At 37.8% G+C, this 15330-nt stretch overlaps 1 protein-coding gene across 3 annotated transcripts in view; it reads left to right on the top strand.

The window, feature by feature from the left end:
* The first annotated feature begins 912 nt into the window (after positions 1 to 912).
* The window catches only part of TAF2 (TATA-box binding protein associated factor 2), a 58865-nt gene continuing 44447 nt past the window's right edge, over positions 913 to 15330 (top strand). For 2 of the 3 annotated variants that reach the window (XM_079302978.1, XM_079302976.1), the window contains exons 1-8: positions 913 to 1118; positions 2532 to 2585; positions 3359 to 3519; positions 11651 to 11769; positions 13095 to 13236; positions 13607 to 13838; positions 14121 to 14305; positions 14904 to 15017. In XM_079302978.1, coding sequence (XP_079159104.1) covers positions 1065 to 1118; positions 2532 to 2585; positions 3359 to 3519; positions 11651 to 11769; positions 13095 to 13236; positions 13607 to 13838; positions 14121 to 14305; positions 14904 to 15017 — 1061 coding nt within the window. In that variant the 5' untranslated portion in view covers positions 913 to 1064. Of the gene's footprint in view, positions 1119 to 2201; positions 2264 to 2527; positions 2586 to 3358; positions 3520 to 11650; positions 11770 to 13094; positions 13237 to 13606; positions 13839 to 14120; positions 14306 to 14903; positions 15018 to 15330 lie in introns of those variants that run through there. The other variant, XM_079302977.1, reaches the window with a different exon arrangement.

Raw genomic sequence — 15330 nt, 5'->3', positions numbered from 1 at the left:
GGGCCGCGTGAACACCCTCGGTGTGAGGGGCCGCGTGCACAGCCTCGGTGTGAGGGGCCGCGTGCACAGCCTCGGTGTGAGGGGCCGCGTGCACAGCCTCGGTGCGAGGGGCCGCGTGCACAGCCTCGGTGCGAGGGGCCGCGTGCACAGCCTCGGTGCGAGGGGCCGCGTGCACAGCCTCGGTGCGAGGGGCCGCGTGCACAGCCTCGGTGCGAGGGGCCGCGTGCACAGCCTCGGTGTGAGGGGCTGTGTCTCGCGTGCCGCTCCTCCCAGCGGTGACCCCGCGGGTGGCGGGCAGGGATCGCCGCGCTCCCGCCGCCCGTTCCCGCCTTCCCCGGGCCCGCGCCTGCGCGAGCCGCCGCGCCTGCGCACGGGGACACGGCGCGGCCCCGCTCGGTTTTCGGATTATTTTCTTATTTTCTTTTTTTTTTTTTCCCTCTTTTTTTCCTCCGTAGCTGCCTCCGCTGAACCGCCCTTCTGTAAAACGCAAAACTCCAAAAGCCTTCCCCGCTGAAGTGACAGAGCTCAGTGAATCGGCCGTGACCTCTCACCCGCGGGGTCGGGGGTGACCGGCAAGATGGCGGCGGCTGCGGAAGAGCCGCGGCGGGCGCGCTGCTGAGGGAGCCCCTGCCCGGCCCGGCCCGCTCCGCTCTCCGCCCCTTCCCGGCTCTCCGCGGACGCGCTCCCCAGCCGGCGCCCCGCTGCCTGCCCGGCCTCCTGGCCGCGGCCCTGCTGGTTCTGTGGCTGCCGCTGCGCGCTGAGCCCGTTGTTTGCCCTGGTTCCCGCGGAGAGGAGGCGCCTCTGGACTGGTCCCGTATCCCAGCGCACAGAGGGGCTGTGTGCATCCACAGGAGGTTATGTACAAACACTCCTTGGTGGCTGTGCTGTAACGATGGCGCTCGCTCGGGCTGAAGATTCCTGGCAGCTGAGGGTCACGCATCCGCTGAGGAGATGAGAGATCAAATGCGGCGTGACCCGGGCGAAATTGGAAGGAGCCGTTGAGTGAGGATGGTGTTGGTGCCAGTCTGACGGTCAGCAGTGTGTCTGTAGTGCTGCGGTTCAGGATGAATAGGAAGAAAGGAGACAAAGGATTTGAAAGCCCAAGACCCTATAAATTATAAGTATCCATTTTTTTAAAATTGCTATACTTGAAACCAATGCTCGCTGAATCAGACCACGGGCTGATTAATAATGATTTACTTGGGAAGGTTGGAGCTGTTGCTTGTGGTGTAGCTTGCATTCAGAAAATGCGTGTTGCAGATGTGTGTTTTAATGTGTAAATGGACCTACAGCAAGTCTGTCAGCCATTCAGTCTCACGAAGATATTTACATTATGCTCTTCAAACCTTGGACATTTCTTCACACAGTAGCAGTACTAAAGACCGTACTGCGATGTTCCATATGTACTGCTGTGTCAAGAAGCCCTTTTGACTTAAGGGCTCTTTTATTTATAAAAAAATGCTTGCCTTTGCAGCAAACCGCTTTGTTAAGCAAATTGTCGTTTTCACACATTCACTGTTTGGGTTGTAACCAAGCTACGAAGCACTTGGTGGTGGATTTTAGTGCATTTAAATAGATTTCTTGTTACACCTCCTTGATCCCTTTATAAATTTGTTAGAATCAGTCTTCTCATATACACTTAATATAAGTAATATCTGAATCCATTTTTAGATGGAAGTCTCTTGTAGGAACTTTTATCAAACTTTATCTCATCTGAAGCAATGTCACTTCTTAATGCTCAGGATATGATGAGCCATGGAAGTTGAATTATTTCAAGGTTTTATCTTGACTCATGAAATGCACTACTATGAAGATGGCACCTACTACAGGAAAATACATAAAAATAACTTACAGGATTTCTAAAAAGTTGGAATTATTTTCTCTCCTACCTTTTAAATCAGAGTTTTATTTACTAGAAGATTTAATATGTCACTCAAAATTTAAGCAATTGCGTTTGACTAGTATAAAATACTTACCTGGATTAGTGTATTTGCATTATTATAAATTCTAATGGCATGCTAATTGTAAAAGCACACACTGTATCTTTTAATGTGTAATACCTGCTTATATAAATCATGTACAAATGTCAACTCCCCAGTTAAACTTTCCACAGGTCTCTGTTTTTACATGTTATGGCTCCTGCCATTACTGATCCTGCTCATAATTATAGTGTTAGACCTTGACACTGCCATTTGTAATTCTTTATTTTACATACAGATAATATGATTTTTGAACATTTATCTTCCTATTTTAATTATTACTGGTAAGTTCATACTGGTATGATATACTGTGTTTGATTTTTTGGGGGACTTTCCTGATATTGTGGGTAACTTCTATTCATTATTTGATTTAGACCACATAAACGATTGAGACAATCATTAATGATTTTTATAGAAGTATATTCTGTTGGCAGTATTTATCTATATGTACATATATCCTGTGTGACTCTCTGTTAAACTTTGTTAAAGTATTATTTTGAATGCTGGCATTTGTGCAAAACTTTACTTTTTTTTTTGTTTTTTTTCAGCACAACTCATCAGGTAGTTTGTATCAACAACATAAATTTTCAGAGAAAGTCAGTTGTAGTAAGTATTTGTTAATAAAATGTGAAGTAGAAATTAAGTGTCTGGGTTTTCTTCGTGCTTTTAGAGAATAAAACTGCACTCACTGATTTTGCTGTTCAGCTAGTTCATATGGTCTACTTTCTAGATGCTTTTCCTAAGTATGTCATTGTTGAGATATATCAAATAAAACACCTAACTGTGAGCGTTTTTAGAAGAAGATTTCTAAATGAAGGCTGCTGCATTGTAAATATTACAGAGCAATTTTAATTTCAGAATTCTTGCTCACACATTATTAGCTGATGTTAGGGATAGGATTACTGAGTGTTCTACCATGTATGTGAGTTCATTTGGACTTTGAAGAGGCTTTCATCATTTAAGGCCTGAAGTCTTCAAGGGTCTCTGTCAATTTGCATGTCTGTTTAAAAGGATTCTGCTTAGGTTTTAAGAATCCTTGTCTCAAGTTCAGATACCAAAATAAACAATATAGTGTTACTAATAACTTAAAATCTAGTCAATAGATGTGGATTTTTTCCAGTAAAACAGGCATGATTGCCAGGCATATTTAATTTTTTGTTTTGATTTGTTTCATTTACATCTGCAAAAATTCACTTGTTAAATGGTATGAAAGAAAATGTAGAAAATCTGAAGGGCAAATAATTTGCCTTTTAAAATATGAAAATAGCATCTTTATAGCAGTGATTTTTTTAAATTGTATTGGTAATATTTTTTTATATCTCTCTAGTTTTTTGAGTTGATAAAGATTTAACAGAAGATTTTGATTTGTGTTTTCTTAGGGTTATGTGGAACTGACAATATTTCCCACAGTTGCAAACCTGAACAGAATCAAGCTGAACAGTAAACAGTGCAGGATCTACAGAGTGAGAGTCAATGATTTAGAAGCAGCTTTCATCTATAATGATCCAACACTGGAGGTCTGTCACCATGAGTCCAAGCAGTAAGTGGTGTATTTAAGACTCTGCAGATGCAATGATTTCTGTTACTCTTAAGTAGAATCTATTCTATTTTTCTGTCAAGTTTTACTTGGTAATTTCCTAATGGTAACTTTTGGTATAGTTCCTTAATTTTGGGAAATTATTTTGGCAATAATTTTGACTCCTACACTAGTCTTCTTTAGAATTTCTTGTGCTAATATAGCTTTGTATTGTTCTTTGAAAGATTAGCAAAAATTCTATAAAGTACTTCTTTATGGGAAGAAAAGGCCTTGGATTTGAGCTATATGCTCAAGGCACACTGTGTATTTCTTTATTCATCAGTTATGCAAGGGCTTCAATAATTCAGTTTGCAAATATATTTATATAGGACACCAAATTTATTATCAGAGTTATGCAATTTTCTTTGAGCCTTGATACTGAACCACTTGAGTATATTTGTAGTTCTGTTTGCTTTGTGACTTGATGTTTTTTTTGTTATTGATGCTATTGCTCATTAATGTCAAAAATTCAGAATCCTTGTTGCAGGGATTCTAGATTGTTGTTAAGAGCCAGGAAGTAAAGCTTTTGGCCTTTCCTGAGGAATCAAACTTTCATTATTTGTTATATACAGTATAAGTCCTAGAACCTGAACTCACTTCAAAATGTGAAAGGAACAGTTTCAAATTTGTTCACCATCTAATATTGAAGAGTATGTTTAAAATCATGAGGCATCCTGCATGTTCTAGGGAACTGATATGCAAAGGGACTTTAGCAAAAAATCTTGTAGCCATTTCATTTTTGGTAAGAGCATGAACTGCAAATGTTATTCTTAGGTATTCTCTTTTGATTTGCTGGAGTGTTCATATTCTCACTCCTTCTTTTAGCTGGCTTGGTTGAATTTACAGTTTGCTGAATTCTTAGAAAACTTCTAGAGAAAGTATTGTTTAACAGCAAATGATAAAAAAATCACAGAATCCTTTAGGCTGCAAAAGACTGGCTGAAATCATCTAGTCCAATTCCCCTGTTTCTGTGGGGTCAGGTAGAGCAGGTTGCACAGGGCTGTGCCTGCTTGGATTTTGAGTACCTTCAGGGATGGAATCTCTGTAGTCTCTCCAGGCAACCTTCTCCAGTGCTGGTGACCCTCACAGTAAAAAGCATTTTCCTGTATTCTGGTAGAATTTCACATGTTTTAACTTACATCCACTGACAGGAGCAGACACAGTGGGCACAAACTGAGGCACAGGAGGTTCCCTCTGAACATCAAGAAACAGTTTTTATTGTGAGGTGACTGACCACTGAGACAATTCACTCAAGAGACTGTGGAGTCTCTATCCTTGGAAATATTCCAGCCATCTGGACTTGAAGGAGCAAGCCCAGCATCCTGGGCAAGTGGTTGTAGGTGACCCTGTTGAAGCTGAGGGGTTGGACCAGAATCTTCAGAAACTGCTTCCAACCTCAGCTATTCTCTGATTCTGTGATAACTGGAATCCTATGTAACTCCTGGAAGATGGGAGACAGCAACAGCATTTAAAATTATCAGAGGGAGCACTCCATTATGTTAAAAAAGGAATTAGAAAAGAGAATTCTGTCCTTTTTTGGTGAAGGTGAGGGGTGTTTTGTTCATACTATTCAAACTTAATAGAAAATCTCTGTATTTCATAACTCCTATGTTATTCATAGTTATGAAAGACAGAGGTCACCAAATATTCGTTACAAAAACTGGTATGCCTCTTTCTGTATCTCAGAAGTTAAAGGCAACATGAGTTATAAAATAGTAGATGAAGTTAGATGTATTGTTCCATTGAAATATCTGGTCAGAATTGGGTAGTTAAATATAGCATCTCTGCTCTTTAGGCAGGATTGCAGGCAGAAATACTAGAAATCTAAAAACTCTAGAATTACAACCTCAAAAAAAAACCAACCAGTCAGTGTGTTTTTCTCTGCCCTTCTGTACAAAGAACTGTTTCTAGAAACAGTGCTTTATAGTTGTCTTTATGTCTCATCATCTGGTCATCTCTTCCAAGTTCTCATTTGTTGTGGCAAGTTTAGTGATGATGTCCTTTGTACCCTTGCAGCTGAACTAGCTGCAGCAATTATTTTAAAAGGTACACAGATGAGACATGATAGTTTCTTTCTGATCTTACAGGAATAATTACCTTTTGCACAGTTTTCTTAAATAGTCTGTTGAACTAGTAAATGGGAAATTAAGATGTTTCTTGGCAACCTGTTTACTCAAAATAATTTTTTTCAGTCTTTCCTTTTCCCTGTCGTGTGTAGCAAATATAAGCTCGAGTTATAAGACTGTATATACAAACACTGAATGTTGTTTTTATAATGCTTTTAGTTTCTTAGATGTTGTTTTCTAAAAGAACACTTGAAATCATAGAAGCATTGAAATTGGAAAAGACCCATAAGATCATTATCCATAAGTACAACTGTCAACCCAGCACCACCATGACCATTAAATCATGTCTTCAGGTGCCATGTCCACCTTTTTTTTTAAACACTTTCAGGAATGGTGACTCCATCACTTTCCTGGGAGTCTGTTCCAACCTTTACATTCTTTTCTGTAGAGAATTTTTTTCCAAATAGCCTATCTGGGGCATAAGTATTTAAAAAGTTGTTAATTTAATGGACGATTTTCTACCTTTTTAGCAAAGTTAAAATAATCTGAAGATTTCTTACTCCCTTACTCCCATACTCTGTATGGAGTAAAAATTAGGAAACTTGCTACAGCATCTCTGACTTGAAAGGTTATGTTTGCTGGTAGGAAATTGAGAAATGGTTCACTGTTATGTTGTGCACATTTTGGCATGCAAGGAAACAGTTAAAAGAGGGTTGAGAAATTCAGCTTTACATATGACACAATTCTGTCTGTTTCACTATGATGTTCTTTGCTACTTCTTGGTGAGATCTGTCAGGGCACCTCTTCGTGTTCTGAATTGAAATATTCAACTTGTTTTCAGTTCAAATAGTACTTTTGGGTTTTAGCATCTTTGAGGAAAAAAAAATCATTGACACATGGTGTTTGTCATTTCACATTTAGTGTTGCAGAGGATGAAGCAATTTTTTCAGTCATGTATTTTCATGTATTTCTGAATATCAGAAAAACATTTACTGAAAAGGTAATTAAGAATCAGTGAAATTTGTAGGAAAGGTTCGAAGCCATTCATTAGCACATTGAATATATTTTTAACTTTGATGCCATAGCAAATTTATCCATTAGTCCTAAACCATAACTTCAGGTAAGAGAGTGTTTAAAGGTTTATCTAGAAATAAAGTTGGACTTCTATCTTGTAATTTCCTCTGGAGGCTTCAGGACAACATGGCATTTTCATGTCAGAATAGATGGAGGAACTTAGATAATGGAGTCCCTTCCTTCCTGACCCAGCAAACACCTGAACAGTGGTGTAAGGTATGAAATAATTCACATTGCTTTACTGTGTGTACACAGGCTGGCACAGAATCCCATTTTGCTCCTGCTTTTGAGAAGAGTTTCAAATCTTGTGAAGACTGCATATAGTGTTGGGGAATGTCTATTTTGGTCATGTTTCAGGGCTGTTAAAGTTTTTGTCTTATCCTCTTCATCTTTCTTGTAAATTGTTGTTTTCTTGATTCTGTCAGTATAAGAGAAATGAATTTGCTTTTTCTGGGCTATCCTTCTACATTCTATGTAGAAATCCCAGTGCATATTCTGAATACTGAGACAATTGCTTGTATCTCAGCCCTATTTATTTAAATTGGCAAAAGAGATTTTTTTTTTTTTAAATCTTATGGTTGAGATTGTAAACTGTTAAATAGGTGCAGCAAAAGTTTGGAGTTTGGGTGCAGTAGTTTGATCTCTGATAGGTGAAGTTTGTGATGATCCCACTGTGCTGCTTACATGCTTCATGTTTGTGGGATAATTAGGACACTAGCTAGGGAGAAGCTGTTGCATTTTGCTATTATTTCTGTATAAAGGAAGCTGTGTTTTTGCATAGTTAGCTAATGTGCACATAATGCTTTCCTGTGCAATGCTGGTTCATTTGTCTTTTTTTTAGCTTGAAGACTGTAGCATTTAAGCATTACAAATATCAAGATGTTTTGATGTCCTCTGATTGCACTGTTGCTTTGTTTGCAAGCAGCAGTAAGCTGTGAGAGAGCAATGTGGTAGCCTTCAGGGCTTCATTCACCTCTTTTCTCATACACGATGTCATTGGTATTGTTGCTGTTACTGTCTTATTTCATTGCTGTCTCTGGTAAATTGTTCTTGTCTCAATCTATAATATCTACCTTTTGTGGCTCCAATTCTCCCACCACAGGAGAGGGTAGAGAGATAGAGTGGCACGTGGTAGTTTCAGTGGAAGCACTAAATGGGAGAATTCCTAGGCTGTGACACAAAGGTGCAGAGCACTTTTGAAAAGAGATGACCAAGTCCTTAAACTTGACAAGGAATAAAAATCAGATTTTTCATCATGACAGATTCAAATCATTACCCTATTAATAAATGACCTATATGTCTTATATATTTTAAGTGGGATATCTTGTATGTACTCCAGTATCAAGTGCTTATTCTATATGGGAAGCAAAGTAAAATAGTAATGAATTAAAGGTAGTGAAGAGCAATGAATTACACGTAGAGCAAAGAACTTACTTTGAAAAGTTGAAGTTAAGTACTGTAGGAAAACAGTGGTTTATAGACTGTAAACTACTATAGACTTGTAGCACTGCTGCAGCTACTAGTGGGAAAAGCTGTGCAAAGTTTGAGATCAGTTAGTAGTTTTAAAAAATAAGTCTCTGCAGAATTGCTTCTTTACAGTCTCTCAAGCTGCATTCTTTGGGCTGTAGTTAACAGCCCAAGGTGAATTCTGATAACAAAATGTATCTCTACTGGGGAAAAAAAATGCACAAATACACATTTGTTTTTCATTGTCATTCTACACTTAGCATTAGGAAAATTTATCATTGTTCCTTGGGCTGTAACTTTTGGCATGTGCTCAGTTTTTCTTAAAATAGCCATATTCAGTTTATTGAGAATAGTTCAACCTATAAAAAGATTAATCTGTGGTACTACTACGTCTTTAATGGATTCCTTTTACAATGAATCACCCATTTGAACTGGAACACTTCAGAAAAATAGAAATACAAGAATAGACTTATTTTCCATAAAACGTTAAACTCTGGAGTCTACCTTCTTTGATGTAAAATCATAATGTTTTCCTGTTTGTGAACCCAGTGACGTTTGAAGTGTAGCCACAAGCTCATCACAATCCTCAAAGTTTGAACAGATTCTCACTGATGTGTAGGAAAGGGATCCCTATCAGTAACAGTCAATTTGCAAAAACAGTTGGAGTAAAATTAAACACTTTGGACTTCAGAGTCTAACAGAATGTTACTGTGGTTTTCTGTTGATAGCTTTTTTTTGATTACTTAGTCTCTTTTTAAATAGAGATTTTCCAGTGGTGTTACTTGCCTTTCTAGGGTGCCATTTGAGGGACAACTTAAAGCAACTTTGCTTAGCGAGGTTCTTTGTCCCCTCAGTGTGACAGATCAAGGAAATGAATCAACTAAAAGCTGCCTGATCAGAAAGAAATGACTTATTTTCCCATTTGACACTTTCAGCTGCATCCATACGTGACCATATGAACAGGAATCTCTTTAGTTAGTGAGGTAGTAGAGCACATGAATGGGGATAGGAGAAAGCACATCAGCTGGAGTTTAAGTGGGGATTGTTCTGGAGCCATACCTGAAGTTATACTATATTCCAGGGTACAAGCTCAGCCTTTTCCTTTAAAATCTTGTTGGCATTATGTCTTGCACAAAGGTACAGTTAACTGTGAAAAAGGCAAAGAAAAATATATTAAAACTTGAGATTTGTGTGTTTCTCTACTGAAATGGTCCCATTTACTACTCATGTCCAATTTTCAGAATCTTCCAAGCAAAGTAGAAAAGGTTGCTGCTCCTGATATTCTTAGTCTTGGTAGTGGTGCCAGGGAATTTGTGCACTATTATTGCCAAAGATGAAGAACTATGTGAAAATATGTTCTCAATATATTTCTGTGTTTTAGCAAAGATTTTTGTATGTGGGAGACTCAGAATATTAAGCATGGTGTTTGACATACCTAGACTTATGGAATGGTGCTGGTGTCATGGTTAATTACACTTTGTTCTTCCAAGTAGGGTACAGTAATTTGGGTTGTTTTCTCTGTGGGTGGTGAACAGAGGGTGGTTAGATGAGAGCAAAATCCTGAAATGAGATCATGTCTGCTTTGTGTGGACTTCAGATTCCATGGAAGGTGGAGTCCCCAGCCAGAAGTTAATAGTGGTGCAGTAATCATGCTCCTGGGTCAGGACAGCCCCCAGTGTCAGTACAGGCTGGAGGATGAAGGGATTGCAGGCAGCCCTGCAGAGAGAGACTTCAAGGTGCTGGTGGCTGAGAGGCTTAGCCTGAGCTGGCAATGTGCATTTGCACCCCAAAAAGCCAGCAGTGTCCTGGGCTGCATCCCCAGCAGTGCAGGCAGCAGGGTGAGGGTGGGGACTCCAGCCTTGTGAGACCCCACCTGCAGCAACACTTCCAGCTCTGAGTCCTCAGCACAGAAGGTCTTGGACCTCTTGGGCAGATCCAGGATGGTAAGAGGGATGGAGCATCTGTCTGTGGGGAAAGGCTGAGAGAGTTGGGGTTGTTCAGCCCAGAGAAGATACAGCTCTGGGAAGATCTTATTGCAACCTTTCAATGCTTAGAGAGGCTTTATAAAGAGGATGGGGCAGACTTTTTAGTAGGTCATGCTACAGTAGTCCTACAAAGGGTAATGGTTTTAAACTTCAAGAGGGTAGATTTAGACTGGGTGCCAGGAAGAGCTCTCTTACTGTGAGGGCAATGAAACCCTGGAACTGGTTTCCCAGAGAGGTGGTAAATGCCTCATCCCTGGAAACACTGAAGGTCTGGTTGGACAGGACTCTGAGCCACATTATCTGGTACAAGATGTCCCTGTCCTCCCCAAGGAAAGTTGGGCTAGAGAACCTTTGAAGGTCCCTTCCAACCCAGAGTGTTCTGTGGCTCTGTGATTCTGTGACTGCTTGATTGTGCCCTGCTTCCACAGTGCTTGGATTCATCAGCAGTACCTCTCAATTTTGTGGGAAAGATGATAAGTTAGTCAAACACTTTCTCTTCAGGTATGGTTGTGAAAACTTTTGAAAAACTGTGTGTTCTGGAGAATTAGAATTAAGAAAGATTTTACTTCCATGCATTAAACAGTTTAGAAATCCATTTTTAAAAAATAAAGAAGCTGTAAAAGCAGGGTTGTTTTTCAACTTGACTGGTCATTGTCCAGTAGCTAAATATGATCACATTAAATAAGGTAACATCATCCTCTTAAGTACTTTAGCAGAAGAAATATGCTTGTTCCTGCTCATTTCAGTAGAAAGCAATTAATCTAGGTCATAACTGAAGTAATGATAGGAGACTTTGTAATGAAGTGAGCAGTTAATGAGCAACTGATACATAGTTGTTCAAATCTGATTACAAAACACTGTGTTTGCATCTTAAATAAATAAGGGTTATCTTTAAAAAAGAATGTTTCAAATATAACTAAAATCTAGAAAGTATAGCACATATTTCTGTGTTTGTGTATTAGGCCAAAACTCTTAACATATAATATTTTATGTGTTACTTGCAAGTGCATTAAAAAACTCCTAATGCTATACATCAAGCTAAATGGGTTAAACTAAGATGCCATTGTCAAGCTAAAATCTTACCTTTGGCAAAGCAAGATAAGAGCAAAACTGCAGTATATGAGGAAGCAAATCTTCAACACAGAGCTTTTGAATAAACATAAAAACTTCATCCAAAGTCCAGAATTTTAAATTTCTGTTCCAATAAATGTAGTTATTGCTCTTATTGGCAATAAAAGAACTGAACATTTCTCAGTTTATTGAGAGTTATTACTGCTTAAGTTTTTTTGATCACAGATAAAATATGGCTCTTGCAGAAGTTAAGTTCTGGTTGTTGAAATCTAATCTTTATTCCTTTTCTCTTCCATTCCTTTAGAAACAAAACAAAACACTTGGTTGTCCATGCACCTTGAAATTCAATATAGAAATTGTCTTAATTTGCAAAGTTGCTTTTTGTGCTTCAGCACAGCTGTACTTTAAGAATTAACTGGCTATTTCTGACAGGAGGAATCTCAACTATTTCTCCAATGCCTATGCTGCTGCTGTCAGTGCTGTGGACCCAGATGCTGGAAATGGAGAACTCTGCATTAAGGTTCCCTCAGAGCTGTGGAAACATGTTGATGGTAAAGAGACCAGACTGAAAAATTCATTTAGGATGTCAGAGCTGTCAACTACAATTTTGCTTAGGAAGATAGTAGCTTTGAAGAAACAGAAGTAGTGCTACATTATTTTATTAATTTTTGATTACTGTTTCCTTTTTCCTCTCCACTTGAACTCTGAAAAATACTTCTGCTTTTTGGTAATATGAAGTGTTGCAAGGTTTCTTGACACTATATCCAAACATACTCTTGGGTGGTCATGACCCCTGGAGAATACTTGAGGAAGTGGGAATAATTGAGTGTACTGGGAGCTAAATTGTGATATTGAAGCTGCTTACAATATATATGATCCAGCAAATAAAATAATTTACAAAGATGTAGTTATATACATCTTTTTACAAAGCTTTACTAATTTTATGCCATCTCACCTTGAGGAATGGTCATTTTAAAATGGATTTGGTAATGAAAGTAGACTCCTTTAAAAACTGGCATACTAGATCCTGCAACAAGTAACTGTTTTAGTAAGTTATTCTCCAGTGTTGATTATTTTCTTATAGGGATCTTACTAGTTTCTTGTATTATTTCTTTCATGGCTTTATCAGTTTTTCTCATGGATTATGAGACCTCTGAGAGAATAATAAAACTGTATCATGAGGTTGAGTCATGCAGTATTGTCAGGTGCACCTTAATGGGAAAGACATTTTTGTTTATTTTAGTTTTTAAGTTCCTGTTGCCTTAGGTGCAAGCCTAGAAGGGAAAATATTCAAACATGTACAGCTTCACTTTTCAAAGTTGGAGTGCCAAAAGGTGATACTTGTGGGATAAATTTCAGCATATGCTTGAATTTCTTTTCTTGACTGTCTATTCATAGGTGAGATTTCTGTGAAACTAAACCAAAATGAAGACACTTAAGTTATAAGAAAAGTGTTAACTATAATAAGAGATTTTAAGCAACTGCAAATTACAGTAATATCTCATTTAAGAATGTGCCTGCTTCATAGAGATCTTGGAGAAAATTTTTTCAGCAGGGTGCCAAGGAGATGATGGTTAGGGTGTAGTCTGTATAAATATGCTTTACTGTTGGGGAATTGGAAGATGAAATGTGACTCCAATTGCAGTTTTTATTAATTAATAAAGATTCTTATAAATAAATCTCCTGTAAGTTGTGCTTAGGGAGGTCTCAGTTTTCTAAGCTTTGAGCTGTATTTTGGAAGTGAACTTGAGAGTCCATGAGAATGAAGTTATCACATAATCTTCAAAGACCTAGAGTCCAAAACTGAGTTACTATTCTGAAATTACTTTCATGTGAGATCTTTATACTTACTCCAGTTTTGGTATTTCTGCTGCAGAATTAAAAGTCCTGAAGGTGCATATAAATTTTTCTCTGGACCAGCCAAAGGGAGGCCTTCATTTTGTGGTACCCAACATGGAGGGCAACATGGCAGAAAGAGGGGCTCATGTCTTTTCATGTGGTTATCAAAATTCTACAAGGTAAGAAAACTCTATGAGTGTTAGATTTGTGTTTTCTATTTATTCTCCAAGTGTAGGACATAAAAACAATTTATTTGGATTCTTTTAAGATTAAAAAATACTAAAACTTAATTTGTGCTTGAAAGGAGCTTACCAGTGTGAAGTAGTAATTAGAATGTCTAGTCTTTAGAGCTCAGTTGGAGGTAAAAACAAAAAAAAAATTTTAAAGCTTTATAAAGTTAATGTATTGTAGGAGTCAGTATGTCAACATTCATATATTCTTAAAGTATTTAGGGGTATAGTTTGGAACTTGAAAGAAAAATAACCTGTGAAAAAGATGATTGTTAAGTATAATTGTTAACTATTTTTCCCCCAATCCTAACTTTCCTAGGTTTTGGTTTCCTTGTGTGGATTCATATTCTGAGTTGTGTACCTGGAAACTTGAGTATACTGTAGATGCTGCAATGGTGGCTGTTTCAAATGGAGATTTGGTGGAAACTGTATACACCCATGATATGAGAAAGAAGACTTTTCATTACATGTTGACTATTCCAACTGCAGCTTCTAACATCTCCTTGGCAATTGGACCTTTTGAAATCCTTGTTGATCCATACATGCACGAGGTAATAATCAGTATATATTATATATATATATAGTCAGTATATATTAGTCCAAATATTTCTAGATCAACCATCAGTACAGTTGTATCATAAAGCTTGTCTAGTAATGCCTGTATTTAAATTTATCTCCAAAAAAGCCTTTAAATAATCAGCAATTCCATTTATGTCTGAATTTATGGGGAAAATTCAGTTCAAATTGGGTTTCTTCCCTGACATACAATATACTTGATATTTATGTATTTAAATATATTCATAGTCTTGTAACAAATTTTCCTTTGTTTGTAGGTGACTCACTTTTGCTTACCACAGCTTCTGCCATTGCTCAAACACACCACATCCTACCTTCATGAGGTGTTTGAATTTTATGAGGAGATTCTTACCTGCCGCTATCCTTACTCCTGCTTCAAGACGGTTTTTATAGATGAAGCTTATGTTGAAGTAGCTGCTTATGCATCCATGAGTATTTTCAGGTTAGTGTTTGAGAAAATTGCACCTAAATCCATGGGCTGGAAGCTCTAGATCCAAGACTGTTGGGAAATATGTGAATATCTAGTTATTTTTGTAGTCTGAGTTTTGGTTTTCTAGTTTGCCTAAAAAAGAAAGGCTTGAGCTTTCTAGTTTGAAAAGTCTTATTTTTATTGACATTACAGGCTTTTAACACCATTTCCATTTTTATCTCTTGTAAAGATGTTGGATTTACTTTAAGAAAACACTGGCAGTGGTTTTCCTTCTGAAGTAGAAATGCCATGCATGAAGTATTTAATCTCATTTAAGTGCAGAAGTTTGATTGTGTTTTATTTTTCTCCAGCTGAAATAGGTTATCAAGAATCCAAGAGAGTTTCACCAGTTAAACTACTTAGATTCTACACAGAGAGTTATGTATACATTATAATAGCAAGAGATCTGCTTGCATTAAGATTATTAAAAAATAAAAAAAATTAAAAGATGTTATTAACTCATTGAAAAAACATTGAAGAAATTATTTTACTTGTTTTGTTTTAAGGCTCTTGTGTTTCTTTGGAGCCAGTACTCATGTTGTGTGTTTGGTTTTTTTTTATGGGGGTCCAGCACAAATCTCTTGCACAGTGCAATGATTATAGATGAAACTCCACTGACAAGGAGATGCTTGGCACAGGCCCTGGCCCAGCAGTTCTTTGGATGTTTCATATCCAGAATGTCCTGGTAAGTATTTTACCATAGTATTCTCCAGAAAATGGGGAGGATCTAGGAAGCTCAAATTTTAATTCACAAATTCCGTTTTATCAGAAAAATAAGTAAAACAGTAATTGTAGAAGAAGGCAAAAATGAGAAAAAAAAGTAAGAGTAATAAACCCAACTCAATAAATGAAAATCCATTAGCATTTATTGTTGTTTTGAAAGGAGAATGTAAGAGATAAAAGTTCCAAAGACTGTACAGATTAAATATATCTTCCTGAATGTTGTAGTGTTTTGGCATCTAAAAATTATAGAAAGGTAACTCTTTTGCATTGTCAGT

Source organism: Erithacus rubecula (genome assembly GCF_903797595.1).
Source record: "Erithacus rubecula genome assembly, chromosome: 3".
Taxonomy (NCBI): domain Eukaryota; kingdom Metazoa; phylum Chordata; class Aves; order Passeriformes; family Muscicapidae; genus Erithacus; species Erithacus rubecula.
Note: the sequence above shows the minus strand (reverse complement) of the source record. Positions and strands in the feature narration are given on the sequence as shown.